At 45.2% G+C, this 24,849-nt stretch overlaps 2 protein-coding genes across 2 annotated transcripts; both read right to left on the reverse strand.

Annotated features, from left to right (window-relative positions):
• Positions 1–1,857: 1,857 nt before the first annotated feature.
• ell (elongation factor RNA polymerase II) lies at positions 1,858–17,484 on the reverse strand. The gene is made up of 12 exons (XM_003974049.3): positions 17,188–17,484; positions 11,854–11,898; positions 10,089–10,210; positions 9,116–9,279; positions 8,687–8,937; positions 8,462–8,586; positions 7,071–7,137; positions 5,253–5,823; positions 4,830–4,899; positions 4,335–4,506; positions 4,191–4,235; positions 1,858–4,113 (listed from the first exon to the last, which is right to left on the reverse strand). The coding sequence occupies exons 1-12, from the start codon at positions 17,320–17,322 to the stop codon at positions 4,003–4,005; spliced, it is 1,878 nt and encodes a 625-aa protein (XP_003974098.1). The 5' UTR covers positions 17,323–17,484; the 3' UTR covers positions 1,858–4,002.
• Positions 17,485–17,929: 445 nt separating this feature from the next.
• Positions 17,930–23,896, reverse strand: fkbp8 (FKBP prolyl isomerase 8). Its single transcript, XM_003974048.3, has 9 exons — positions 23,802–23,896; positions 22,919–23,170; positions 22,682–22,851; positions 22,485–22,573; positions 21,834–22,054; positions 21,508–21,680; positions 21,359–21,436; positions 19,026–19,157; positions 17,930–18,941 (listed from the first exon to the last, which is right to left on the reverse strand). Exons 2-9 carry the CDS (start codon positions 23,145–23,147, stop codon positions 18,831–18,833), a joined length of 1,203 nt encoding a protein of 400 aa, XP_003974097.1. The 5' UTR covers positions 23,148–23,170; positions 23,802–23,896; the 3' UTR covers positions 17,930–18,830.
• Between the last annotated feature and the right edge of the window lie 953 nt (positions 23,897–24,849).

The raw sequence follows: 24,849 nt of genomic DNA on the forward strand, positions 1-24,849 counted from the left end.
TAATACAAACTAGCGGAATAAAAATCCAACATCAGGATTATCAGCATGACAGAGGAGAAAGTGGATTAACTGGAAGCAGCTTATAAAATGTTTTTCTGAAATCATGTTCTATCGCGTGTAGTCGTTGTGCTTTTGTAAATTAACATGTCCATAATTACATTAGACACATTTAAGTCATTTTCTGGATAAAAAAGACTGCAAATATTATATAGTCGTTAGTTGAACAACAGAATTAATCATTTAAATTGTGGACACTTGACAGCAGGGTAATTGCGGCCCTAATTTGAGTGGGTGGGTGGAATGGACATGTCAGTGGTCCGTTCACAAATGAAAATGGCTGATTGTAAGAGGAAATGGACAAAAGAGCCAGTGCTGTTCAAAATCTTTTGGTCAAATGATAACTCTGGCCCTTCATTAAAATAAACCTAAAATAACAAAGATAAATGTGAACTGGTGGTGGTGCAGTGCAAATGAGAAATAAGTGCAAATAAACAGCCGGAATAGAAGCGCAGCCAGGAACAGATGGATTACACAATCTGCCACTGACAGAAATATCAACAGCTGAAAAACTGATTTCAAAAAAATGAGGTGAAACCCTCTTTGTTAATAATTCCAACACTGTCGTCTTTCTCTGCATTTCTATGGAGAACCTGTACAGATTAAATGCTCACAGTAAAACACCGAAACACACAGGCAGATCTCTCTCGATCTCTCTCTCTCTCTCTCTCTCTCTCTCTCTCTCTCTCTCTCTCTCTCTCTCTCTCTCTCTCTCTCTCTCTCTCTCTCTCTCTCTCTCTCTCTCTCTCTCTCTCTCTCTCCTCTCTCTCTCTCTCTCTCTCTCTCTCTCTCTCTCTCTCCTCTCTCTCTCTCTCTCTCTCTCTCTCTCTCTCTCTCTCTCTCTCTCTCTCTCTCTCTCTCTCTCTCTCTCTCTCTCTCTCTCTCTCTCTCTCTCTCTCTCTCTCTCTCTCTCTCTCTCTCTCTCTCTCTCTCTCTCTCTCTCTCTCTCTCTCTCTCTCTCTCTCTCTCTCTCTCTCTCTCTCTCTCTCTCTCTCTCTCTCTCTCTCTCTCGTGTGTATAAACATGTCAGTGTGTATGGATGCTGCTGTATATCGAAGCGGGGAGAGTGGGCAGCCTGCCACAGCGAACCCACTGACCGGGCCCCCCTCTGGCTCCCTGAGGCCAGCTCTGGGACGGGCTCCAGTAGCAGAGCGGTGGAGGCTCAAGCGTGGCTCACATGGGCCAACTGGAACACAGTTGCTATGTAGATCTGCTGGATCTTTCACAGCGTGTCAGATTACGCACAACCCTGTTCTCACTGGTGCCTCACAGGAGCTTCTTATGCCCACGCTGCCATGCCAGGGGTATTTTACTGCAAGGCAGGAAAACAATACACAAAAGACGCCTGTTACATACAGGGGGGGGGTAACACCAGAAATATGAGATCCATATTTACACGTTATAGGGTTTTTTTCCCCCCTCATGGAGGTGCAAATAATAGAGAGCAGTTTTGGCTTGATTCTGTTTTTTCAAATGAACACATTTCACATGATCTTTTCACAATTCCAGATACATTTGTGTTTTTAGATCGTGTAATGAATGTTGATATTTTTGGACCTTCGGACGGTCCACGAGAAAACCGTCAATGATTAGGGAGTGCTGCCACCTGCTGGCCAAGATTCCCAACAGCCCCGAGAAAAAGCTCCCAAATGTCTATTTTTAGCTGGCGCGCCATTAAAGAAATAGTGAAAAACAAAAACAGGGCTTTTGTTTTTGTCAGAAAGGTGTGAAGAACCAATAAAATGTGAAAGTGGACCCGTCCCATCGCAGACAATAATGGAGAGCAGTTCAGTGTCACAAATAAGGAGTTCAAAGAATTTTATTGAAACAAAGATAAATTTCAGTCCCAGTCCCTTATGGTTTTCAGAAAAAAAAGAAGAAAAGAAACATGCTTTGGGTTTTAGCGCTAACATTCCATGACTTTTCTCCCAAGCCCTCTTTGCTTATACAGCGTCTTGTACATGTAAGAAAAATAATAATAAACCCGACATGACAGGTCATTTTGGCACAATCAAGTCTTACATCAATACTCCTGCGCTGACATATCGTTACTTCTATACTTTTGGCTCTGTCAGAGCAAACGGTTTACTGATGAACCCATTGACAAAGCATCATGTAGTAGAGGTGTAACACGGTAATTAGATCAGAAGGACTCAGAGGACGAGACGCAGTCAGGGCGATGAAAAGTGCCTGTGATCAATCTGGGATAAAGACATTCACCTTCAGGAATTTTAAGCCCCACCCCAGCCCGACTCAGCAGTCTGTGATGGGTTGATGAGCGTAGTGTTTGTGTTAGGACAGTGATCTAATCAAACCTGTTATTACAATGAAACACACAGACCCCCATGATGCAAAAATTCCATCCAGAGCAAAGGAACACAGGCGGGGCAACAATGGACAGTACAGCAGAACAGCATTGTGTTCCTATCCTAACATTTGGTGGATCATTCAGCACCGTCCCACTCAGGAAGCACTTTGGAACATGCTGGTCAGAACTCTGCCACATTTAGCACTGACTAATCAATCGTGTGTAACCCCCCCCCCCCCCCAGCAAAGATACAATGATTCTCCATCGTAACACATTCATAAAGCATGCACTCTGGTAACAGCAGGACCAGGAGGGGGGAAAGTGCTGATTTTTCACCTCCACGTAAAGAAGTCGCTGTGAGAATCTCGTCTGCTGAGGAATCTCGACTCGCTCGGATCGCACGAGGATGTGGAATTTGTGATTCGCCTTCGAGTCTGCCGAAGCAGAGGGATGATCCAGTAAACATATTTTAGGCCGGGGCTCTAAATGTTTGACCTCAGAAAGAGTCGCCTCCTCCGAGTGGCCCCCGCCAGTGAGAAAAATGGATGGCTTCATCAACAGCCGTCTGACGGACTGTCACACGGGTCCGACCACAAACAAGACAACAACTGAGCGCGCGCAGCGATGCCGACCCCCGTTTAATCCGAATTTTCTGTAAGGAACAAAAAAAGACTGCAACATTTCACAATTAAAAGGTTCTTTTGAAACATGAACACAAGTGGCAATAAACTCTTGCTACAGGAACGTCTTAAAGTTGTTGTTACCCAAATGAAGAGATAAATCCGGAGTTACACCGATAAGATAAGGTGAAGCACGACCGAGGACCAGAGCTGGAACTGCTGAACAAGCGCCGGAGCTCTTCTGGAAGGAGTCAGAAGAGGCTTTAAAAAAGGTTTACAGCTCAAGAATGACTGGAAGCCTCCATACATCCCCCCTGCTGAGACGTCAGCCCAGCGCACCGACCTGCGTCAGACACCGTGCAATTAAAGGCATCGTTTAGAATCGAACAACAGTTATCTCTTGCATCGCTTTAGAAGAGGGAGAATAATGCCGACAGATTAAAAAGGCAGCTTCTGAATTATATACTGGCTGATTTATGATGCGAGGACAGAAAATAAGACAGCTCTTATACTGATATTGAGGAGTGTAAAACAGAGCTAATCTCCCCTACTTAAGTGTCCAAAAATAAATAAAAGGGAGAACTGAAGCTCAACGTCGCAACCATTCGATTTAGAGTATTGGAAAATTAATCTCTTTCCTCAAAAACATAACCTGTTGCGTCTGGAGCAGGTCTGTCATTTCATCTCCATGTTGCCGTCTTCCCCAGCGTCACGAGGAGGAAAACGAACAATAATAAAGAAGAAGAAGGTTTCCGTGACGGACTCCTCAGACGCGAGTGCAGGATAGGCAGGGTGGTGACGGCTGCACGGACCAACACCAGGAACAAGCCCATCTTCGGAGACGCAAAAAAGGAAACAGAAAAAGCTGCGTCCTGCTCAGTCCAGATCGGGACGGGGGCTTGTCCCTTCACACCATCGTTCTTGGGAAATGCTCCAGCGCATTCAGAATCCAGAGTTTTCCTTGATCGGCTTGGTTTCCAGCGATAACAGGGAAACAGTATCTCGTGATAATAACAACTACGCTTGTAGTTGCTGTTGATCGTACGTGGCAATAAGTTTCTTTATGTGTGACAGTTTGTTGTGTAGGTATTCACAGCGGTTCTTGTCTTGACTGTAGTTCGGGTTCGTCTGTGAGGGGAAAAAATAACACACGGTCAGAATCCGATGCCGTCCTCGGACACTGCTGCTGCCGGAGTTTAGCTCACCTCTTTTATTTTATGATACTCTTTAATGATCTGATTATTCACCGTCTGAGGAGGCAGAGGCAGAAAGATTCCAAATTAATCTAAAGCAAAACCCTCCAAAACAGGCTTGATGGCGACGGCCTCGCTCACGTGTCGGATGTTTACCTTGTACTTGTCTGTGCCCTGCTGGAGTTGTTTGAGCTCGTTGTCCAGCACAGTGAAATGTCGAGTGATGCACTCTATCCGAGCGTGCAGTCCCCGGTACTCACTGTACTCGGCGTTGAAATCGTTTTTATACCTCTGGCGCTGCTCCGGCGAGCTGATCACCGTATATTTCCTGTTGGGGACATGAAGAGAATGTCAGAGGATTTGGGAATTATCAGAGGTTTTCATGAGACATTTTCCAGCCCAAAGCCTTAGTTAGTTGGACCCAAACTAAGGCTTTGGGCTAAGAGTTAGCTGGACCCTCTCGGGCCTGTGGGACGGTTTATCGTGTTAATGATTAGCACAAGACAAATGAGTGACAGCAAAATAAGGTCTCCAATTTCCTCTGTAAAGTTCAGAAGAAGCTCCCTTCCATTACTGCTACATTTCGATCTTACTGCAGTGTACTACAAAAAAAAAGAGATAAAGTGAGAGCTGAGACGGTTCAATACTCACAATAAATACTCTGCAACCACGGGTGATGAAGAGGAGACCCCTTTTCTGTTGTCACACGTTCCATTCAAACCTGAAACACGATCGATTTGAAAAATGGCATTAATCTCCACAACTGCAACTCCACAGGTGACTTCGATTGACCACGTTCACACATCTCATTCACTGAGCTCAAGTGCATGTCGGATCTGCATGTACGCGTTTGACACTAACTGCAGGGGTCTCCGTTAAAGTGGTGAGTCACAGAGAGGCCACATGAAGCAGCACCCACTCTAAATGATGACTAACCAGTGTCCGTTCGCACACAAAGAGCTTCTATTCAGAAACCGTCCATCCGATGCTGGACCTGTTAAACTATAATGACGTTGGGGTTTTTTTTGTCTTTTACAGAAGCAGAAAATGTCTCCTTTCATGTGTGGCTCTCACCTGTGCTTTCATCTGGAATACTGGTGGCTTTAACATTTCCTGAGCTCAGCTCACAGTCCTCGTGGCTCTTCTTCACCCGTTTCTCCTTCTCTCGGTCTTTGCTTTTCCCTTTCTCTTTATGCTTTTTTGGCTTTTTCCGGGACTTGCTGCTGGATGAAAGACTCGCCTCCTGACGGCCCGCCGGGATCGTGCGACCGGGAGATGATGTACTGCGTGTGGTGAGCACCGCTGAGCTTGAAAACACTGGAGGGGGCTGGCTGAGCCTCTCAGAGGAGGCCATGTCCTGAGAGTCACAGTCTCGCCCGTTATGGCTGGAGTCATTGCTGACGTCCGACAACGCTTCAAATGGCCGAGGGATGTCCAGCACAGGGAGCTGCTGGGAGCTGGACGCCGTGCCGCCATCTGACACAGAAACCGCCACTCCAGCTTGTCCTCCGCCTGCCTCTCCTCTCCCACTGGAAAAACTAAGCTTGCCGTTGACTGGCGGCATCACAGTCTTGCTGGCGAGGTGCGATATCCTGGGCTTTTTGTTGGCGAGGGGGTCGATGAAATCGGTAGCGGGTCGTTTTTGCTAGGAGGGAAAACAGAACAAGAGTTTAGTGGCAGAACGTCAGACGTGGTGTGAAGTATTCATTTCAGCTTTCAATGAGAAACCAGCGGGGAATCTTAGACCTGGCAGACAAATGCAGTCTGCTCAGCGGTGAGCTGGTGTGGCTACAGCAGGGGAATTAGTCCAAGCAGATGGACGGGGAGAGCAAGCCATTGGATGATCTCAGCAGCACCGAGACAATGATGATGACGCCGCCGTCTTTTCACAACACCAGGGGTTACATTACATACGAGCCCTGTTTGACCGAGCACACACTGACGTCTTTGGGAGGGTCTGACTGAGTTACTGTTGGACGGTTGTCCCCACAGAGCACTTCCTAATGTCACAGAAAACCAGTGAGGGACCCGGTGGTCCTGGAAGACTCACTGAAGTGCTGTCAGGAGGCCGCATGTAACCGAGGACTGAACAAGATTCATTTAGGCTCTGGAAATTGAATGCCAGCAAAGGTCTTTGCATTGTTCCAATCCATCCCTTCAGCCCTACGATGTTTACGCGCAGCTTTCTATTTATCTGCAGCTGTGCTCTTCTTGTACCAATGAATTGGGAAAGAAAAGGTCAGAAAGTGTGAGAGTGTGGGTGCCGTTTACTGAAAGAATCCCTAAGAAGGAAATAGCTAGAGTCGGAGAGTAGAAGATTAAGAAAGGAAGTAGTTATTAATAAACTGTTTTTCTTTCTTGTGCATGAGACCGAGGCTAAAAAGGTAAGATGAGGTAAACATGAATGGCTTGGTACACATGGACATAAAAAAGGTTCTGAAACACTCACGACAACCTACATTCAGTAATGCTGTCAGCTGTTCTATGTGCAGAAAAGAGTGTGTGAGGAAAAGGCCACAATCTGAGGAAATGGGAGAAACCACCAGGTTACCTGAGAAGACCGCGAGCAGGCGGCAGTGTTTGCCTGCTGAAAAAGCACAGATCTTTGGCACGACTGCTCTATCAGTTCTACTGAATCAGCTGGAAAAGCTGAAGGCAAACAAGAACCTAGTGAAAGATTAACCAGCCAGAGTCTGCTGCTGCTCTGCTCAATACTGAGCACTTTCAATCTTGGAACTATGGCTAGAAGTTATTTGAGCTATGAAATATGAACAATCCCTTGTATAAGATTATTGCCATTAAGTCACTAATCTGGATGTTTTCACTCATTAAGGATTGATTTTAAAAGTAAAAACAAAGTGATGGTGTTAGAAAGAGTGAGAGGTGGATCACCTGCGGGGAGCTGCTGGCTGGTTCTCTGGCTGGGCTCTCCAGCGGAGGGGCAGAGCTGTTCTGTTTCCTAAAGCGGGGTACACAGAAAAAGAATCTCTGAAAAAGAGGCTTTTTCTGTTGGAGATTGAACAAAATCGAAGAAGAAACACAGCAGAAACCGGAAAATATGACACGAAACACGGAAGAGGACATACGTAAAGAGGGAATGATGAGAAATCCTGAGAACAGAAAACCATAAAACAGAAAAGGACAAAGTGTGAACATTTAATTTATGCCCGATTCCTCGTTCCCCAGTCAGCTCCCTTCTTGATTGGCTACCTTCTGTTCTATATCATGACTTATAATATTTACAATTTTCAGTTATCGCGACAAATTCACCCTTAACACACCTCAGACCACAGGATAATCCAACAGGATAATCGGGTGTTTGACATCCTTGGTCACCAAGGGGGAAACTGACACAAAAACAGCCACATCATCTTTAAGTATAACTTGCTTAAAAGAATAAAGACATGCAACACTGCATCATTTCTGTGCCAAAACTGCTGAACAACACAGGACGGTTCAAGGGACAGAACAGATAAGAGGCTTGCTGCCTAAACTTTGTTAGGATTAGTTTGTTGTTTCTTCTTGGATCTAGGGGGGGGGGGGTCTGAATTGTCACCATAAAGCTGTGTTTGTACCAGAGATACTGTAGGAGCCGAGTGTAGCAGATGGGACTAAACTGGGAGTTCCAAACTGAGTCATTGGCCAGCCCCCTGCAGTAAGGGGGCGTGCATGTGTCTGTGTGAGGGACAGTGATACACAGGAGCAGTGAGTAAGACAGAAGTACAGCCAGGCTGTCTGAACCTTGGACCAGCGCCACCTCACACACAGATCAGCATGTGCTGGAATGCTGTTGCTTCATGTACGTTCCAGTCATGTTGCTGTGCTGCTCCTATGTGACTGTATTAGCTTAAATCTCTGCTGGAGCAGGGAGAGGCTGGAGGTGGTGTTAGGTACCGAGCCTCCCTTTCTAATCAGCTGACCAACTCACAGAACAGAACTCAAAGTACAGCAGAAAGGACAGATTAACAAAATCAGACGCAACTAAATCAGTCAGCCCACTGTTCGACACCAACTGGTTATGTTAAAGTAAGGTTTTGCTTTGGAAAGTAAAAGAATTTCATTCAGAGCATCGCAGTATTATTTACTCAGCCTGAACCAAATTTGGCCACGTCCAAACCTTTTCCACCCATCTCCAGTCGCATCTTGTCTTTATACTTCATTAGCTACACGTATGCCTGTTTACCTAGCATACCACCACCATCGTGACAGACAGGTGGACAGCAGGACATGTCATTATTGTGCAGTTGGACTGTGATCGTCCCCAGCGGATTGAGCTGACATACCTAAACAAAATTCTCTTGAGGAGTTGCTGGTCTCCTTCGGTGTAGCCTGGCCAGTCCTTCTGAATTTCTTTATACAAAAAGTCCTTCAATGTGAAGGTGTTGTCTCTGCCATTTAGGTTTGCCACCTAAGAAACAACAAAAGATTTCTGTGTTGTAACAATCAGGAAGAACAGTCAGACTGTGCGCGTTTTAGATTAATCTACTGGTGCAGAATGTGTGTAGAACCTGTTGCAAGTGGCTATTCAAACAGTCCTTGTCTGATTGCTGGAGGCCATCTTTCTGCAACCTCAGGATCAGCTCAGGCTTCTTGTAAGGCTTGAGCGCCAACAAGTGTAAAAGGCGCTCTCGAAGCGGCCTGTGCTGAGCCGTGTTCTTCTTTAGTGCGCTGCTCGAGATGATTACAGGCCGAGACGACCTCCGCAATGGTGCAATGTCTGTCTGGGCAGGAGCTGGTTTCCGAATTTGAACCTTCTTTCCTGAAAGAAGGACAACTGTTAAAGAACAAACGGAGTCCAAAACAAAACATACATCCGCACAAACCCTAGAATAAATAGCATCCACAATAGTGACTATTTTCTAGCCTTTCTTGCCTGTGCCTTAGAAAATATGTAGCTCACTGGGTAGCCTCCAAGCATTTACACCAAGTCTTCTCACCTACGTATCTCCCCCCAGGCTTGATGACAATGGCGCCCCTGCTGCGAGTCTCCTCCTCGACCTGCGCCATGCTTTCCTTGGCTTTTTGGTAGGAGTCGTCCGTTGCACATACTGTAATCTTGTCCTGGATCCCAGCCAAACAATCCAGCTGAACGCTCCCTTCACTGCCAAAGCAAAGAGGAAGCTGTGAGAGAGAAAGGCAAACTGGAAACAAACCAATATTGTGTTCTAATCTAGAGTCACAGTAAATCATGGCTCTCTGTAATTAATCTGACACTACAACAAACCACACCTTCTTAGCAAGGTGTGCCACATTTAAAATGTCCTAAGGTCATGTAGCATTATTTTTTTTGGGGATCTATTCAACTGTGAGTTCCCACGGCACGACTTATTGCTGGATCAAATCCCTTTCTTTCTGCGTCTCTTTGATTCCTCCCACTTTGATGAGGAGTTGGCAGAAAATGAGACACAATGCTGCAGTTCAGTAGAAGCGGAGCTCTGTCATTTGGGCTCTCAATTGGAAAAAAGCAGATCATTAGGATTCCATGCAGAAATGTGGATGAACTCTACCTGACCCTTTTTAAAAAATAAAAAACGGCAGCGAGCTCGCGATGCTCCCTGCTGCCGTTTTCCTCCATCTGAATATGTGGCTGTACTTAACAGATTAGCATGAGCATTTTTCACATATTTGACGCTGGATGATGGTAGCGAGTTGGTAAGACAGGAAGAACCCGTTTTGCCTTCATCAGGGTAAACGAGAACACGTTTCTACTTCAGAGGCTTTAGCTCAATGCATTTGTTTGTTGAATGAAACATTTCACTAATAACCTCAGGTTCTAAACATACAATCCCCATCCCTCCTGTACAAAAATACTCTTGAGCTTGCAAACAACCTGGGTGATTAAAAAGAGCTCACACACACTGTTTAGTCAAATATGTTGTCTCTCAAATACACAAGCTTAACATTTTTCACCTGGTGATGTACTGCTGGATGCAGTCAAAGCTTCCCTGGGGGTTATCCCTGCCCACATTTGACAGGTAGAAAGTAAAAGTTTGCAGTTGGCTGGATTTTTCTGGTCGCGGTATTGAAATTTTCTGTTGCAGAGAAAGAGCAGAAACACGACAGAGTGAAGCAACAATAAGCGGTGTTTGTTGTAAAAAGAAAAACAAGAGCATCTAGAGCAATTGCTGCAATCCTAAGCTCGAACCCTCAAGCGAATGGATGTACAGGTGCTAAGATAAGAGCAACTTTGTTGGTTTCTGAAGAAATGTACATCTTGCCAAACATCTAAATGACCTTCGCTCCACACAACAGAAGCAAACCACAAAGGAAACTGAGCTCAGCAATTTTTAGCTTTGTAGCCAGTAATTTTCAAATGAAATGTGAATCATAGTGACGCCGACACCATGTTTATACTTAAAAAGTGTTGTTTGCAGAGAAAACAAAATGGCAGCAAGTGCAAATGAAGTGCCACTTAGACGATGACTGGAGAAGTGCTGCTGCGGATCAGAATTTCAAACTGGAAGCAGAAAAATGCTCCGAGCACAAACAGAGGGTTGCGTATCGGGCGGGGCGACCTCCTGCTCCTCTGTTTTCCTGAGTATGTGGTGGGTGGTCATCCAGGCAGACTGTGTGGCAACCATGGCAACAAAAGACACTTGAGGTTACTGAAGAGATGAGTACAGCAGGACAGGTCCTCTAAACCAACAACGCAACTCTTGTAAAGTGAGCTACCCTAGAACAGACCGAGTCTCCCATGACAACAGTGCATCTGACGGTGCAGGTTACAGCCATTTACCAAGAATGTGACACATATGAAACTTTCAAGTATCCAAACATCATGTCAACATCAGCGTGTTGCATTTGACTGTTGTATAAGAGGTTATGGTCTCATCACCCGCTTCACTGGAACACATGGAAACAGGAAGTACGTGCACTTGTGTAAACACCATCAGGAGCGACACAAGCAGTGCTGTGCGACGGGGTTGGGAGGCATGTGAATCTACAGCTCCTCGAATCTTGAAGTCTCGTCCTTCCACGCGAAAAGATCAGACGAGTTGATGTGTGAATCCAGAAATGATTCAGAGGCAGCAGGGGCTGTTTGGGTTGACTCACCCTGTAGACGATGGAACTACCTCCAGCCCAAATGGCTCGAGTTGCAGACATCACAGTTAAAAGCATCAGATTCAATATATTGCTTTAGATATCCCCGAAGCGGAGTCCCTTTGTGATCAATTCATATGGGTCTTTTCCAGTCAAAGTTTTCCAAAACTCACAGGCTCCATCCTCAGCTCTGTTCTGGCTGCAGCTGACCTCATCCTCTCAGCAGGAAGACAATGGCCCTTTTTACGCTTTTGTCACTGGAAGCATCAGACCCACGTTATCTGGTCCTCTCCCCGAGTTCATGGGAGAGATTTCTCATGTGATGATGCCCTAACAACTAAAATCTGAATTCACCATGGCTGAAATCTTTCACCATATCATTGAAAGTTATGAATAAGAAACGCAGATTACATGGCAGATCTGACGCAGTAAACAGGCAGGAAGCCTCTTTCTCAACTGTCCAACTGTTAACTTGGACTTATGAGGTCATCACATGTTGATCCCCTCACCCTGTTCAAGGATCTCTCTGACATCCCCCAGCTTTATTCTCCCATTTTAATAACTTATGTGGTGTAAACAAACACTGATGAGCTGCACAGAAGAACATGAGAGTGAGAGCAAAACAAACTCTTACCCCTTGGTTCCCATTAAACCTGATCAATGGCTCTGATGACAGGACCTAGAAAAGACAAAAAACACTGTTAAACAACTATCGTTACAGACAGGTGGAGAATTTCATTAGCGAGGGCCACGGTTCTGGTGGATTCATGGGTCAAACTTAGCTGACACGCCAAAGTATGACTTGAATGTAACTAGGATTCAGGACCCATTGCTTTTCCACATAAAGGTTCTCCTAACCGTGGTTTGGCCTGCCTCTCAGGCAGGTCGGTCGGGACAAGAGGAGCAGAGTCTTAAATGTTCGTAATAAATCCATACGCACAGACTGCTAATGTCACATTCCTCTCCCCAACACTAGGGTAATTCTCTTCCAGACTGCAAATGAAGGACCACTAAGTGATCTTATACCTCCCGACAATACAAGAGCCCACAAAGCAATACCCCAAGACAGGAAAACAAGGAATCTTTCAGAGACACAGACTGAGATGATTTGGCTGTTCATATTTTATTTCTTTTTTTAATCCTACATTAAAAGGGTGTGTGGACATCATAGTTGTCCTCATATGAAGGAAAATCTGATACAATCAAACACTACGAGATGCTGTAAACATAAATTCAGTATAACATAGCAGTGTTTTTGTCTCTGCCAGTATAGGCCTGAATATATGGCCACATCCTCTAAGTATAGAACTGCCCTAACATTCATGTTGCCAGCGGTCTAATGGTGACCTGAACACTGAGGCCATCCAGGAACACTCGGCCTTTCATGGAGCCTTTCTCCCTGCAGGTTTAACATGGCTCCAGTTTTAGCAGTCCTGCCCTGTGCCCTCCCCTCCCCTCCTCTCCCCTTCCCTCCCCCAGCCCCGCCAACATAGTGCAGCTCTCAGCCTGTTCATTTAAATGGCCTGCTGACATGTCACTATTCTGTGGGACCTGAGCCCAGAATGTTCCACAGAGCTAAGTTTTGGGTACCCACCGTGGAGTGATGTCAAAGTAGCGAATATCCCCACATGTGCCGCACCAGCAGCACCAGTGTGCCCATTAACAAGTTAGAAATCAGACCGGAGGGTCGTGCTGCTTCCTATTTCACTCGGGTCACTACTCTTAAAGGAATAAAAAATAATTTTAGCAGAATTCCCATGTAAATACAGTGGACACAAGGGATTTAGAGAAAAAACAAGGCAAAACATTACAGAGTTGAAATTTATATCCCCCCAAAAAAGTGCGTCGGTACAGCCAAAGCAAATTCTGTAGTATATATTTACAGTAATAAATAACTCATTTCCTAACGTGGACCTCAAACTGCTTTCCAGAGCAGACGACAAATATTGATGCTGTGGAACAGGCAGAACAGGTCAGGGACCCACTCTGTACTGTGACACCAGCCTGACGCGGCGCTGCGCGGCACCACGGGTCAGGGGGAACATGACATTTACAGTCGTGTTTGACTTTAGTAGTTATGGTCATCTCTCGCTGCGTCCCGTGACCTGCTGAAAGCGGGGACTCAGCATTCCTTAAATAAGCGCAGCGGTGCTGTGAGAGTGCTGGCAGGGCCGCGGGCCCGCTCAGAAACTAAATCCTCTTCCAGGCTCAGCTGCTTCAACATCACCACTGGAGAAGGAACAGGACGGGAGCGATAAGTGTTTATCTCCTGATCTGCTCAGAACCTGCATTTAAACCCGCGGAGCTTTAAGATGACCGACTCTAGAGTGAAGACGGATCAGTCGTCCGTTAAAAACAGACACTCCTGTGGTAAATATAGTTTGGCTAAATGATAGCTCAGTGGGCAAGAAAACCAATTTTTTTTAAATAAAAACGACAAAGACAACGCTGCCCGACTGTGTGTATTGTAGAGTTCATTTCTTATGTCCCACATAGTTTCAGTTTCCCGTGAACGGCGGTAAGCAGGTCAACAATGCTCAACTCTGCCACGATTACATAAGAACAGCAAGTGTTCATCCATTCCTGGGCCTTATGCAACATGGCAGTCAGTCAGTTTATCACCTGTCTAATCAGATTCCTTCCAGTTGCTTTTCCTCACAGGTCCGTTAGTTACTGTTATCGGCCCGTTAGGCACTTGCAAAGAGGCCAGGATGCACTAGAGTACGTGTGGTGCAAATGTTGCCTCAGAAACCGAAACATAAACAGCATGTTTACCATTTACTGGGGGCAAAAATGCATTTCCCATGTACAATTGACTCTCTCCAAGACTGAAAGCAGAAGAGAACTATTTATCTGTCAATGTGAATAGAAATACTCAAAATATTGCATTAAAGTTCAGATCGGTGAAATGATAAAACACAATGGGGAAAATGCTTATTGGCTTCATACACAAGCTGTGCTAGATTTCTTCTGAATGGTGGATTTATAAAGGAAGTGATTGCTGGTTTACATGAACAGTTGTTTAAATTGCCTGACGGGAGACATTTGACACACCCGAATATCCCATGATAGAGGGACATAATTCTAAATAATAGCTTCATTTAGTTCAGAGACGCTTGGCAAACCATCGCTGCCACAAACTCCCCTCGTAATTTACGTCCCGATGGTATCGATCGGCGACCTTTCCTCAGCGTTCGGTCCAACAACACAAAGGCAGCCTTAATCATGTGCGAGCCTCTGTCACAGCCATTAAATGAGAGCTGCAGCAGGAGCTGGCTCTGCCCTCAGACTCCCCAACAGAGGAACCAGCTGACAGTCACGGCTCATACAGGAAGAAGCCAATACACTGAACAGTCGTCGTAGACGCGGAAGGAAAGAACAGCGTCAAAGACTACTGTGCAGCCTGCTTCTGTTCTGCATGACATTAGTATTTATGCATTGGTGTGTCCCCCCCCCCCCCCCAAAACTAGGTGGCAAAACACTGGATTCAATCAGTTTGATGTTGCATGGGATCACTCTGATATCAAAGCCCATCAGCACTGAACACTATCACATCCGACAATCACCCTTCTCGTGGCAGTAGCACGCAGAAGCTTTCCACTGACAGAGATACAACATTGATAATAAACCCGGTGGAAGCAATTTGTTTCGACACTAGACAACGGGAGGGGTCACACATTTAATGTAATGGGGGTAAAACGCTTCAAAAAGTAGAAGCAGTCCTTCCAAAAACACTGCAGATCGCAGGAGAATCACATGAGAACAAAACTTCTGCTTTTTCTGGCCTGTTCCCAGCTCTCATTCGTTAGCAGACTATTAGCGAGACCTCTACAATGGCTTGAATCTATTTTTGCCCGTTAGTCACCCGTATGTGCGCGTAGCTCCTCTCCACAGGCACTACCAGCTGTTTTTCCAGATGTGCTCATGCTGGCCTCCTTGGAAAGGCAGAATTTTAGCAAAGAATTTCCCTGTGCCGTTTGCCTTTGCTGGAAAGTCCGACTGAACAGTGAGCAAAACACGTATAACACGTCCTGTTGTTTGCAGACGCGCTGTCTATACCCAGACCAGTGAAGCTTTCTGCACACAACTAATCACAATTCAAGGTGTATGTTGCAACCTGTGATGTGTATCACACACGTTTGTCACCCAATCATGTGATCAGTCACCCAAACGCTCTGTTAGAGAAGCTATGGAGAAACACCTCCACTATGGCCCATGGTTATGTCAGTCGGTGTTCACCATGCAGACAGAATGTGAGCTCAATATCCCTGATCTGGTCAAACTGGGACGCGGCGAGAGAGCCGCATTAGGAAGGAAAACCAGCGTTAGCAGTCTGCAGTGTGCAAGACCGAGCGTGATGCAATTGTCAAGACATGCTTCCGACTTGCCTCTTTTATCATCCACCAGAAAAAACGCTGCAGAAGTAAAATCTCTGACTGATTGGGAAACCAAGAACATGTCGGCCAGGATAGGAAATAGTTATTTGCAAATGCACTTGGACCAATTTTCTTTGCGTAGAAATGTCAGCTACATTTATATTCCCCCATCGCACCGATATATTCTGTACATCGGTGCGGTGAGTTAGACTCTCACATGACATTCCTAACTGCAGTAAATATCAGAAATGTGGCTCCAACATCACGAGAGCGAGCGCTAGTGAAGACGTGTGGCAGCATAAACCTAAAAACTACACTCCTACCAACACAAACTCTTTACAATTGAGCAAGAATAAAGTTTAATCACCAACTGTGGCTCACAATTGCTGCCAATGAACTAAAATCAGCTTCCCAGTCAACAGGGGCGACAGTGTCCAACTGCAATGGAAAGATACTCATAATTCAGCCGACAACCCAGTTAATGTCCAATGTAAAAGTGTGAGAAACAATATCAACCGACCTGTTCTAGTGCAACAGTGCTATTTTCTTCCCAGCAGGACTATTCCCTCAGAAACTGTGTCGTTCGGGCTTATCAGATGCAATCGTGTTACACAAAGCCACTGAATCTGGAGATAAGGCCTTTCACTCTGGAGCTGCCAGGTTGTCCCTGTCAAATATTTATAGAAGCTGAAACGTTATACGGCCACGGCCGGACTGGTGGCCGCGGACACCCGCCGGCAGCAGCGGTGGAGCCCCTCCGCGCACACGCCGTGAAGCGGCCCGCTTCCTAAACTGTTCCGGATCCGTCAAGACGCGGAATTTACCGGTTAAGAACTTTGACGCACTTTGAAATGTAACAAGTGCCCAGTGGTGGGGATAGATGGCCGTGACCGGGCTTCAGTTCCCAGCCGTGTTCGCCCTGGTCTCATCAGAACAAACCGAATTAAACCGAACAAGTCACGCAAATGAGAAGGAAATGGTTAATGCGGAGACACGACGGCTCTGGTGCTCTGCTGTCTGGGATTCTGGCTAGTTTAGCTAACAATGTGGGATTTTTCTCTCTATTGTGACAGCTATATAGAAACTTTCTGGAAACGACGTAATAACGACACACACACACACCTCGACATTTCTATTGAATTTTACACCTCGACGGGGTTGTTCCGGTAGTGTCGCCTGATAGGAAACATTTAGAAACTGTCACCCGCAGACATAAGCAGCACAAAATGCACAACTGTTGTGGGATTTATCCACCAGCGAGGTTATGTGACGGGCTGGAGTTCGACAGAAGTGAACCAGGGTGGAGGTGCGCGAAGCAGCCACCAACCAGCCCATAACCGTCGGCTAGAGCCGATGGAAACTGTCGGGGGGGTGGGTTAAACTAAACAAACTAGAAACAATCGATTTGCCTATTGGCTGTGTATGGCAGGGAAGACCCCCACCATCACCACCACCACCACCACCATCAGCAGCAGCACCACCAGCGGCGGCGGCGGAGTGAGTGGGGACTGGCCAAACTCCGCCTGTCAGAGCCGCCCGGACAGACTTCACAAGGACACCAAAATGTCAGAGTGGCGAGAACAGCCGTTTACCTTGGCGCCCTGGTAGCCCTCGAACGCTCTCAAGGCGCTGTCAGTGAGTTTAACGTGGAAGACGGAGACGTTGCTGCCGTTGCTGACTCTTCCACAGGACAGCCCGTAGCACTGCTCCTCCTTCAGCGCCGCCATCTTGCCACCGTTCCCACCACGCGCACTGTGTCGTAAATCGAGAACTCCCGATGTTTTCAATGAATATTCAGTGAGCGCGCGGGTGATGAAGTCAGCCCGCGATCGCCCGGCCCCGCACGCTCACACGTGTGACACGAGGATGCATTTAAACATGCGCAAAGGCGGCGCAACCCCCCAACTCCACCCGCAACTTCACGGATAGTCGCCGTTATGAACAGTTTATTCCCGCATCTGAGGCCAATTTAGAGACGACACGTGATTTAGAAGGACCGCTGTGTTGTGTAGGGAATTATTTGTTACATGTATGGATTGTATGCTGTAATTATACTTTATCATACCATGTGTCTTACAATATAACCCAGACGACTTAGGTTTACGAACTACATCGTGTTGTGAAGAGCGTTTCCCGTCAGTAATACGTAGGAAATGGGAAACGGGTCATCAGATTACGTCAGTGAAACGTCAACGTCCGAGGGGGAAAAAAAGAGACACCCATTTTGGAATATCCCAACAGATTTATACAGAACTCGAGTCTCGCTGGATCTGAACCAAAAAAGTAACCCCGAATATTTTCTAATGTCAATAGATGTGGTCACACACACACACGCAAATTTTAACACATTTTATTGTGAGGTATTGAAAACAAAAGCAGGAAGTTTTAGGAGCGATTTAGTGTGTCACAAGCCATTGCGTCCTATATAATGAAGCTTTGGGATGATCTAAGTTCAGTGCATTGATATTATATTATTCTAAGGAAGCAACAATCAGATAAAATGGAATTAAAGGAAAATGTCTGCATTTAAAAACAATGCATTGTAACGGGAAAGGCAGTCATCCTGAAACATTTGGTCTTTACTATAGGAAAATTGAGGTATAGCATCTTGAAACTGTAGAATTAAATAAAACAAGCATCAATCCTGGCGACAATACCAGGAATCCACACTTTCCTGCCCATAAGATCAGCGCCTCGATCTCAAAGTAATAAGGACACGTAAGTCCAGCACAGAACAAGTTCCACAGAAATATCGATAAAAGTTAGACTTGTACTGCATTATTCTGGCCACTTTGAGTTAATTCTATAGAACTCATGTATTTCAGCAGTCATCATGTACCAAACCTGAAAGTCAAACCACATTCAGCTCTCATTCTTTGATAGAATATAAAATAATTTACCAAAAAAGGACCAAACAGAAAATAGTTTATAAATAGCATGTATTTAAATTATCGGGTCCAACAATCTAACTCAAACCTAACATTGTCATCAGGGGATTAAAACAATAGCAGGAATGAAAAGGTGTGTGGGCAAGTAACAAATAGATATGCGTGTGTCTACAACTTAATTATGGATTTAACCGTTGTCACATACAGTGAAAGTCTCAGACACAGCAGCGATGAAAGAAAAGACCAAGAGGAAAACCACCAAAGGCTCACAGCGCCATTGTCCGGAGTTCAGAAGGCACTTCCAGACGTGCTCCTGTGTTTCAGCCTCTCTCGCTGTCGCCGAATGGTCACATCATCACAGTGGACTGTGCCGAGTCTCTGGCAGCTATGTAAACAGATAATGCTACGCCACCGATGACCACGGCAGCGGCACCGAACAGCCACTTCCAGCTGAGACCCTGGGGGAGGAGAGACGAGAGGGTGGATGATCCACTAACGGAGACGGAGGACCCGAGATGTCGTCCAAATAAAGATATTCTTACCCATGAATTGGCTTTTTTTCCCTGGTTGCTGTTGCCAGAGGTGTTGCCCAGCATCTTCTTATACATGGCCTGTTCTACTTCTCTGTGGTCTGAATACTTCTTCACCAGTTTAGAGAGCTCAGCGTGGATCATCTGCAGGAAGAAAACAACCTTTTCTGTCAAACCACATATCGATATGACACCTCACGGGCCAACATGAGTTCTCAATTCAACTTTATTGATTCGGCGTCAGTAACCGATTGTTTCGGGGTGATTTACAGAACTAAAAACCTGCTCAAATAAATATCAACAACTTTTACAGGCCTGGAAACAGCTGTTCTACCCAAGTCTGGGAGCAATCTCTGATTGTTTAGACAAAAGGGCTAAAGGTTCACAGTATGCTGGACCCAAGCTGTAGGTGCAGGAAATCTATGGTAGCTATTGTAACTGCTGATGTCACTCAAATCCGCCAATCACTTTAGCTGTTTACCGAGAGATGAGGGCAACGTGATTGCGGCCTAGCCAAAAGTCAGTAAAGATTTTTTTTAAATGTACCGACCACAATATGTTCATTCTCCTGTCAGATACTAAACTGCTGTGTTTCATTTGTGGCAACACAATATTGTTGACTAAATATTAAGTGACACAACCGACCCAACACGAGAGGAAACAAGCTCAGCGAAGAGGAAGAGTTTCTGTTTTGTTCTATTTGCAATGCAAACACCATTCTTTAAAGCTAAATAATATGGGACTCGTTTAGCTACGATAGACCCACGACAGCAAGATCCGATCACAACCCGCTCCTGGTGCACGATGCCCATAGGATTATGCACATCTTTTTTCACTTTTCTGGCTGGAACATAAAGATCATGGTGTGTATTCAGCAGACCTGAGAGGTTAAGAAGCAGTGAGCACTGATGTGCTCATGTTAAACAGATGAAACCAGCAGACACAGAAACAGAGACGATGAACAGATGTGCAGCGATCCAACGGCAGCAGAGAGTGTCTGTGACTGTGGGAGTTTCCTCTGTTTGCTGCCATAATTATACGCACATCTCAGCAACACTCATTATTTTCAGCCATCTACCTGTGTGTGATAGTTGGAAATAATGAGTGTTGGTGAGATGGAACCACAGGTGAGCAACATTCCACACACGCTCTCAAAAACGCGAAAAATGGCACCGTGAACTTGTGCAGAGGAAACATGAGACCAATTTTCTGCAATCATGGCAGATGACAGGCAGGAAATTTTGGGAAATAGCTTCCGTTATTGTCTCAGAAATTCCCGTCAGGCTTTGCTGTTCGTAAAGCTGCTCGCTGACAAATAAACCAATCTTTTCACACGAAGCCAAACATGGCATTAATTTTAGCAGGCGCTCTAAATAAAGACTCAAGAGTACCTCGTATTTAATTCAGATGATAATGAGAACTGGTGTTATCTTGATTAATAGTAAAAATAAATTCCAAATCTTCAGTCTGCCACTGACACGTTTACACGTTTATGCAAAAGGACCTGCCAAAATAAAAATGAACACAGTTTATCATCAGTGCAAGGGGGAAAAAAAAAGGTTAAACAATCATTGGGTGTCCTAAATAGCATTTGCATGCAAAACAGTGTGAGGCAGTTTAAACTGTTATTGTCAGTTCTGCTAAAGATAAGCGGTGCACACAGTTGACCTCATATACCTCATATAAAAAATACACATCGGTGTGTATTGGTGTCAGTGAGGAATTGCTCATCATGGCTTTACTATCACAGAATAGGTTAAAATAAAAGCCAGATTGCAGTATTTGACTCCTCAATAAGGTCTGCACCATGTCCATAAAAACAATCAGATAATGTGCACTTTCTCTGCAGGCCAGGTCAGCATTTCAAATTATTATCCAAGACCAACAACCTAAAAATGAGCCTCTTCTCTTGGGAAATGATAAAAAGGCCCATTAAATTCCACCTATGGTGAACAAGAGCAAAATAAAACAAAGGTTGCTGCACAAACTCGAGTGGCAGCCAGGACGTGTGTTGTACCACAGATTGGTGTAGGAATCAAGCGGGGGACTGTAAGCCCACACACTAAACCTGGTGGTGCTCAGTGACTCAGTGTGGAAACACAGCGAGCACCCAGCTGTAAGCGGGACAAGACGTAGCGGACAGCGACGGACAGAGCTGGAGGCAGAGCGAACCTATTTAAAGCAATAACGTGAAAGCAGATCCTCTTAAACGATGAATCAGCAGTCCAGCTGACCTTGCAAGGCAAAGGCAGTGGAGCGATGTTTTACCCTGTGGCGCCACCCTCTGGCCATAACGGTGAAATGAAGCTTGCGTTTAAAAATGTCGCCAAAGAGGCCAGGAGTACCTTGTTGCTTGGTTCCAGCTTCAGCGCCTTCCTCAGCATCTGAATGGCTTCTCTGTACTCGTTCTGAAAGGCTAGAACCTTACGTAAACAGAAACGGTTAGCTAACCAGTCACGGATGCACAGGGAACGTGGAACAGGCGCCAACATACCTTGCCCATGCGGAAAAGTGCTTTGACGTTGTTGGGGTGCTGTTCCAGTGCCAAGACACAAGATTTCCGTGCAGCATCATAGCGTTCAAGTTTCAGCTGAGAAGCAGCCAGGTTGTTTAAACACTTCACTTTTATATCTATCAGCTCGTTTTCCTCCTCTGGCGTAATGTCAACTACAGCAAAAGGAGACAAAACAATGAACGACCTAATGAACAGACTAAAACATGAAGCATAATGGTGAAATGTTAGATTCAGCCACTAAGCTCTCAGGCTAACGTCTTGAACGTTATTCCCACACACGTCAGACAGCACTTATTTCCTCTCACCTTTAGAACTAGACTCTGTTATCTGCAGGGCGATGCTGTAGGAGTTGACAGCAGCAGCATAGTCGCCGCGATCATAATGCATGTTGCCTTTTTGCCGCGTATTGTTGGCCAGAGCAATCTTTTCTGCAGGTGGCAGCAGCTCCAGGTCCGGTGCATCAGTGGCTTCTAATAATTTGATTTCTAGGTGCAAGTCTGTATTGGGAGGAACCTGAGGTTCAGAACTGAGAAGAAGGAAAAACATGTCTAAATGTTTTAGAATTACAGTCAGGACAACAGGAGGAAAGAATATTTACATGTATTAGTTGATTAAGGGTTAAGTTCAAGATGACAGCTTCTGATCCTTTTCAATAAAAGCAGTCGTTTTTTCCTAAAACAAGTCTAAATGCAGCTTCTTTCAAACCACGCCATGCAATTTCCAGGCTGCTGGGGACATTGGTGTCATTTTGGAAGTTAAAAAGCACAATACAAATGGACAGAATAAATAATAGATTTTGCCTCTTCCCACCAGGCAGCATGGCCTGCAGGCATGACTGGGGCTGGTGCGGTCGTGTGCTTTAGCCCCCCGATAATGCAGCACGAACAAAATGATGTACGACAAAAAAGGAGGTTCATGATCTGTTTAGCTGATTGAGACATGAATTCAATCCTTACCTCCCCAGTTCACCATAGGCATACTTTGCATCAGTTTGGATAGAGGCCTTTTCTCCCATTTCCATGAGCTGCACTGTGAGATCAACAGCCTGAAAACAGGTTTGAGAGCAACGTAAACCATGCGGGGAGAATCTTACGGCTGGTTTCCCTTTATCAGTAGACCGGTAAAACAATTAGTAAAAACGGCTCATTTTTACCTGGATGACGTCTCCGTTCCCCAGTGTGAAACAGAGCTCAGGCTCCTCAGCTACAAGATCTCCGTCCTTTGTGTATGTTTTGAGATCAATTTTGACATTCTGTCCTTTCTGTGGCCTGCTGTCCCGGCCTTCACCGACCTCCAGGACTTTTTTCTTGAGCAGGTTATTTCCTGGACAGAGAGATCCACATTATTTCAAGTCACTATCAACGTAAGGACCTGAGGTTCTGTTGGGTACCTAACACATCCAGCCATTCTTCCAACCGTGGCTGCGAATCTGAATCGGTGTCTGAAGAGATCTTTACAGAATCATCCGTCTTTTCCTCCTTCCCTCCCCCAGTATCTTCCAGAGGAGGAGGTTCGTCGCCAATGTCGTCTTCATTCAAAACCTCAAAGTCTTCTCCACTGTCCAGCAAAGACGTTCGACTATCAGGCAATAGGGTCTCGATGGTATTGCTGGCATCCATTTTATCTGTCAATGTTAGTTAATCTGAGAAAGAAAAGTTGACAGTCAGTATGTCTCAGCAGCAATTTAAATAATTTAAAAATCATTGTAACTGCAAGGGAAATTGGGAATTATATAAGCAGTGTAGCAAAATCAGGCAGTAACATGTAATAACGTCCCAGCTCAAATATTTACCAGGAGATAAATATAGCAATACATGGTAGGATGTGTCACGATGAAATCCCCTTGGCCCTTTGATCATCACCATTATTAACTATGATGATCAAAGGCCAAATCCCACCCGGACTCCGGAACGTCACCTAAATTTAACGACATAATCCACTGCTCATTGTCAACATTTCATTAAAATGTCATCAAAATCCGTTCATGCATTTATGAGTTATTTTGCAAAAAATAAAATAAAAGTGATTTATTATCCAAGCTGGTCACACGTTTCCAGAAGTTTTTGACAAGTGGACTGTTCAGGCGATTAGCAGGCTATTGCTAAAGCGCTAGCCGAGAAGTTAACAATAATAGCTAGCTACAAGCTAGCTGCGATTAAAAGATGTTCTTTTCATCCAGTGGTTCTGTGCTCTCCAACTCATACTTGTTTAAGACAAAATAAGCCACCCAGACAGGGCTGTCTAAAAATTTTCACGAATAAATGACAGCTTACCTTGGAAAGGGAGCAAAGAGGTACAGTCCGGCTAAGCAGCAGTGTTGCCGACTCCTCAATAAGGAAGGTCGCTATTGGCTGTTCAGAAAGGACGCCGTGTGACGTCACCACCCCAGTTGAATAGTTGACCATTTGCAGGTTATTTAAACGGCGGGACGAATAGTGTAAGAGGCAAAATGTGAGCAAAAACAAATGTTTTGAACTATAAATAAACGTTTTTTTTCCTGATTGTTTAAAAAATGTGCCATTCAAATATCTTTATCTGTGCTTCAGACCGGTAAAATGACCCAAAGAAGACACTTTGGAAGTGTTACTTCTGTTTTCAGTAAAGTCCTGTTTTCCATCTTACCTTGCTGTGTTTTGTGTGTCTATATTTGCTAACTGTGGTTACAGTTAATCACTAACAATAGTATAGAAGGCAGCTGTAATACCATGACACGGTGGCAGTATGTTCAGTATGTTATTAAAATCAGAGCTCCTTTGACCTTTGAACCAGAGTAGAGCGCTGTTGCGCATGCGCAGAACGTGTCCGCTCTACTGGAACTGGTGCGGGAGGCCGCTGGGAGCCTGAGCGCTCTGCAACGGGGGAGGGGCTCACGGTAAATTGGCAACACTTGTTCAGCCTTTGCTTCAGTTTGCTGTGAAGGGATTTAGCTGGATGAGAAGCTGTACATGAAGCCCAGGCAGATTTCTCATTGACCAATATCACGCATATTTGTTCCCTCTAACAAATGACTTCTTCATGACCTTGGCCTGATGTGCATCCTGAGGGACTCATGTTCAATACAAAAATGGTTGACATCAGATGTGTGGTTTAAGATATTAACCTTGTTTTCATCAGACGTAACACATCTTCCCACACACTTTAGGCAGACTTTTGCGTTTTGAGCATTCTAGCCGGACAAATCTTTTTTTTGTGTTTGAGAAAAGGTCACCCTACCCCATAGCCCAAACATTTTTACATGGCCATTTTACATCCCCTAACCACGAATATGGATTTATATACCCACTCTGCACGGTAGCGTGTAAAAGAATTCAAACAACAGGA

Source organism: Takifugu rubripes, chromosome 20 (genome assembly GCF_901000725.2).
Source record: "Takifugu rubripes chromosome 20, fTakRub1.2, whole genome shotgun sequence".
NCBI lineage: Eukaryota > Metazoa > Chordata > Actinopteri > Tetraodontiformes > Tetraodontidae > Takifugu > Takifugu rubripes.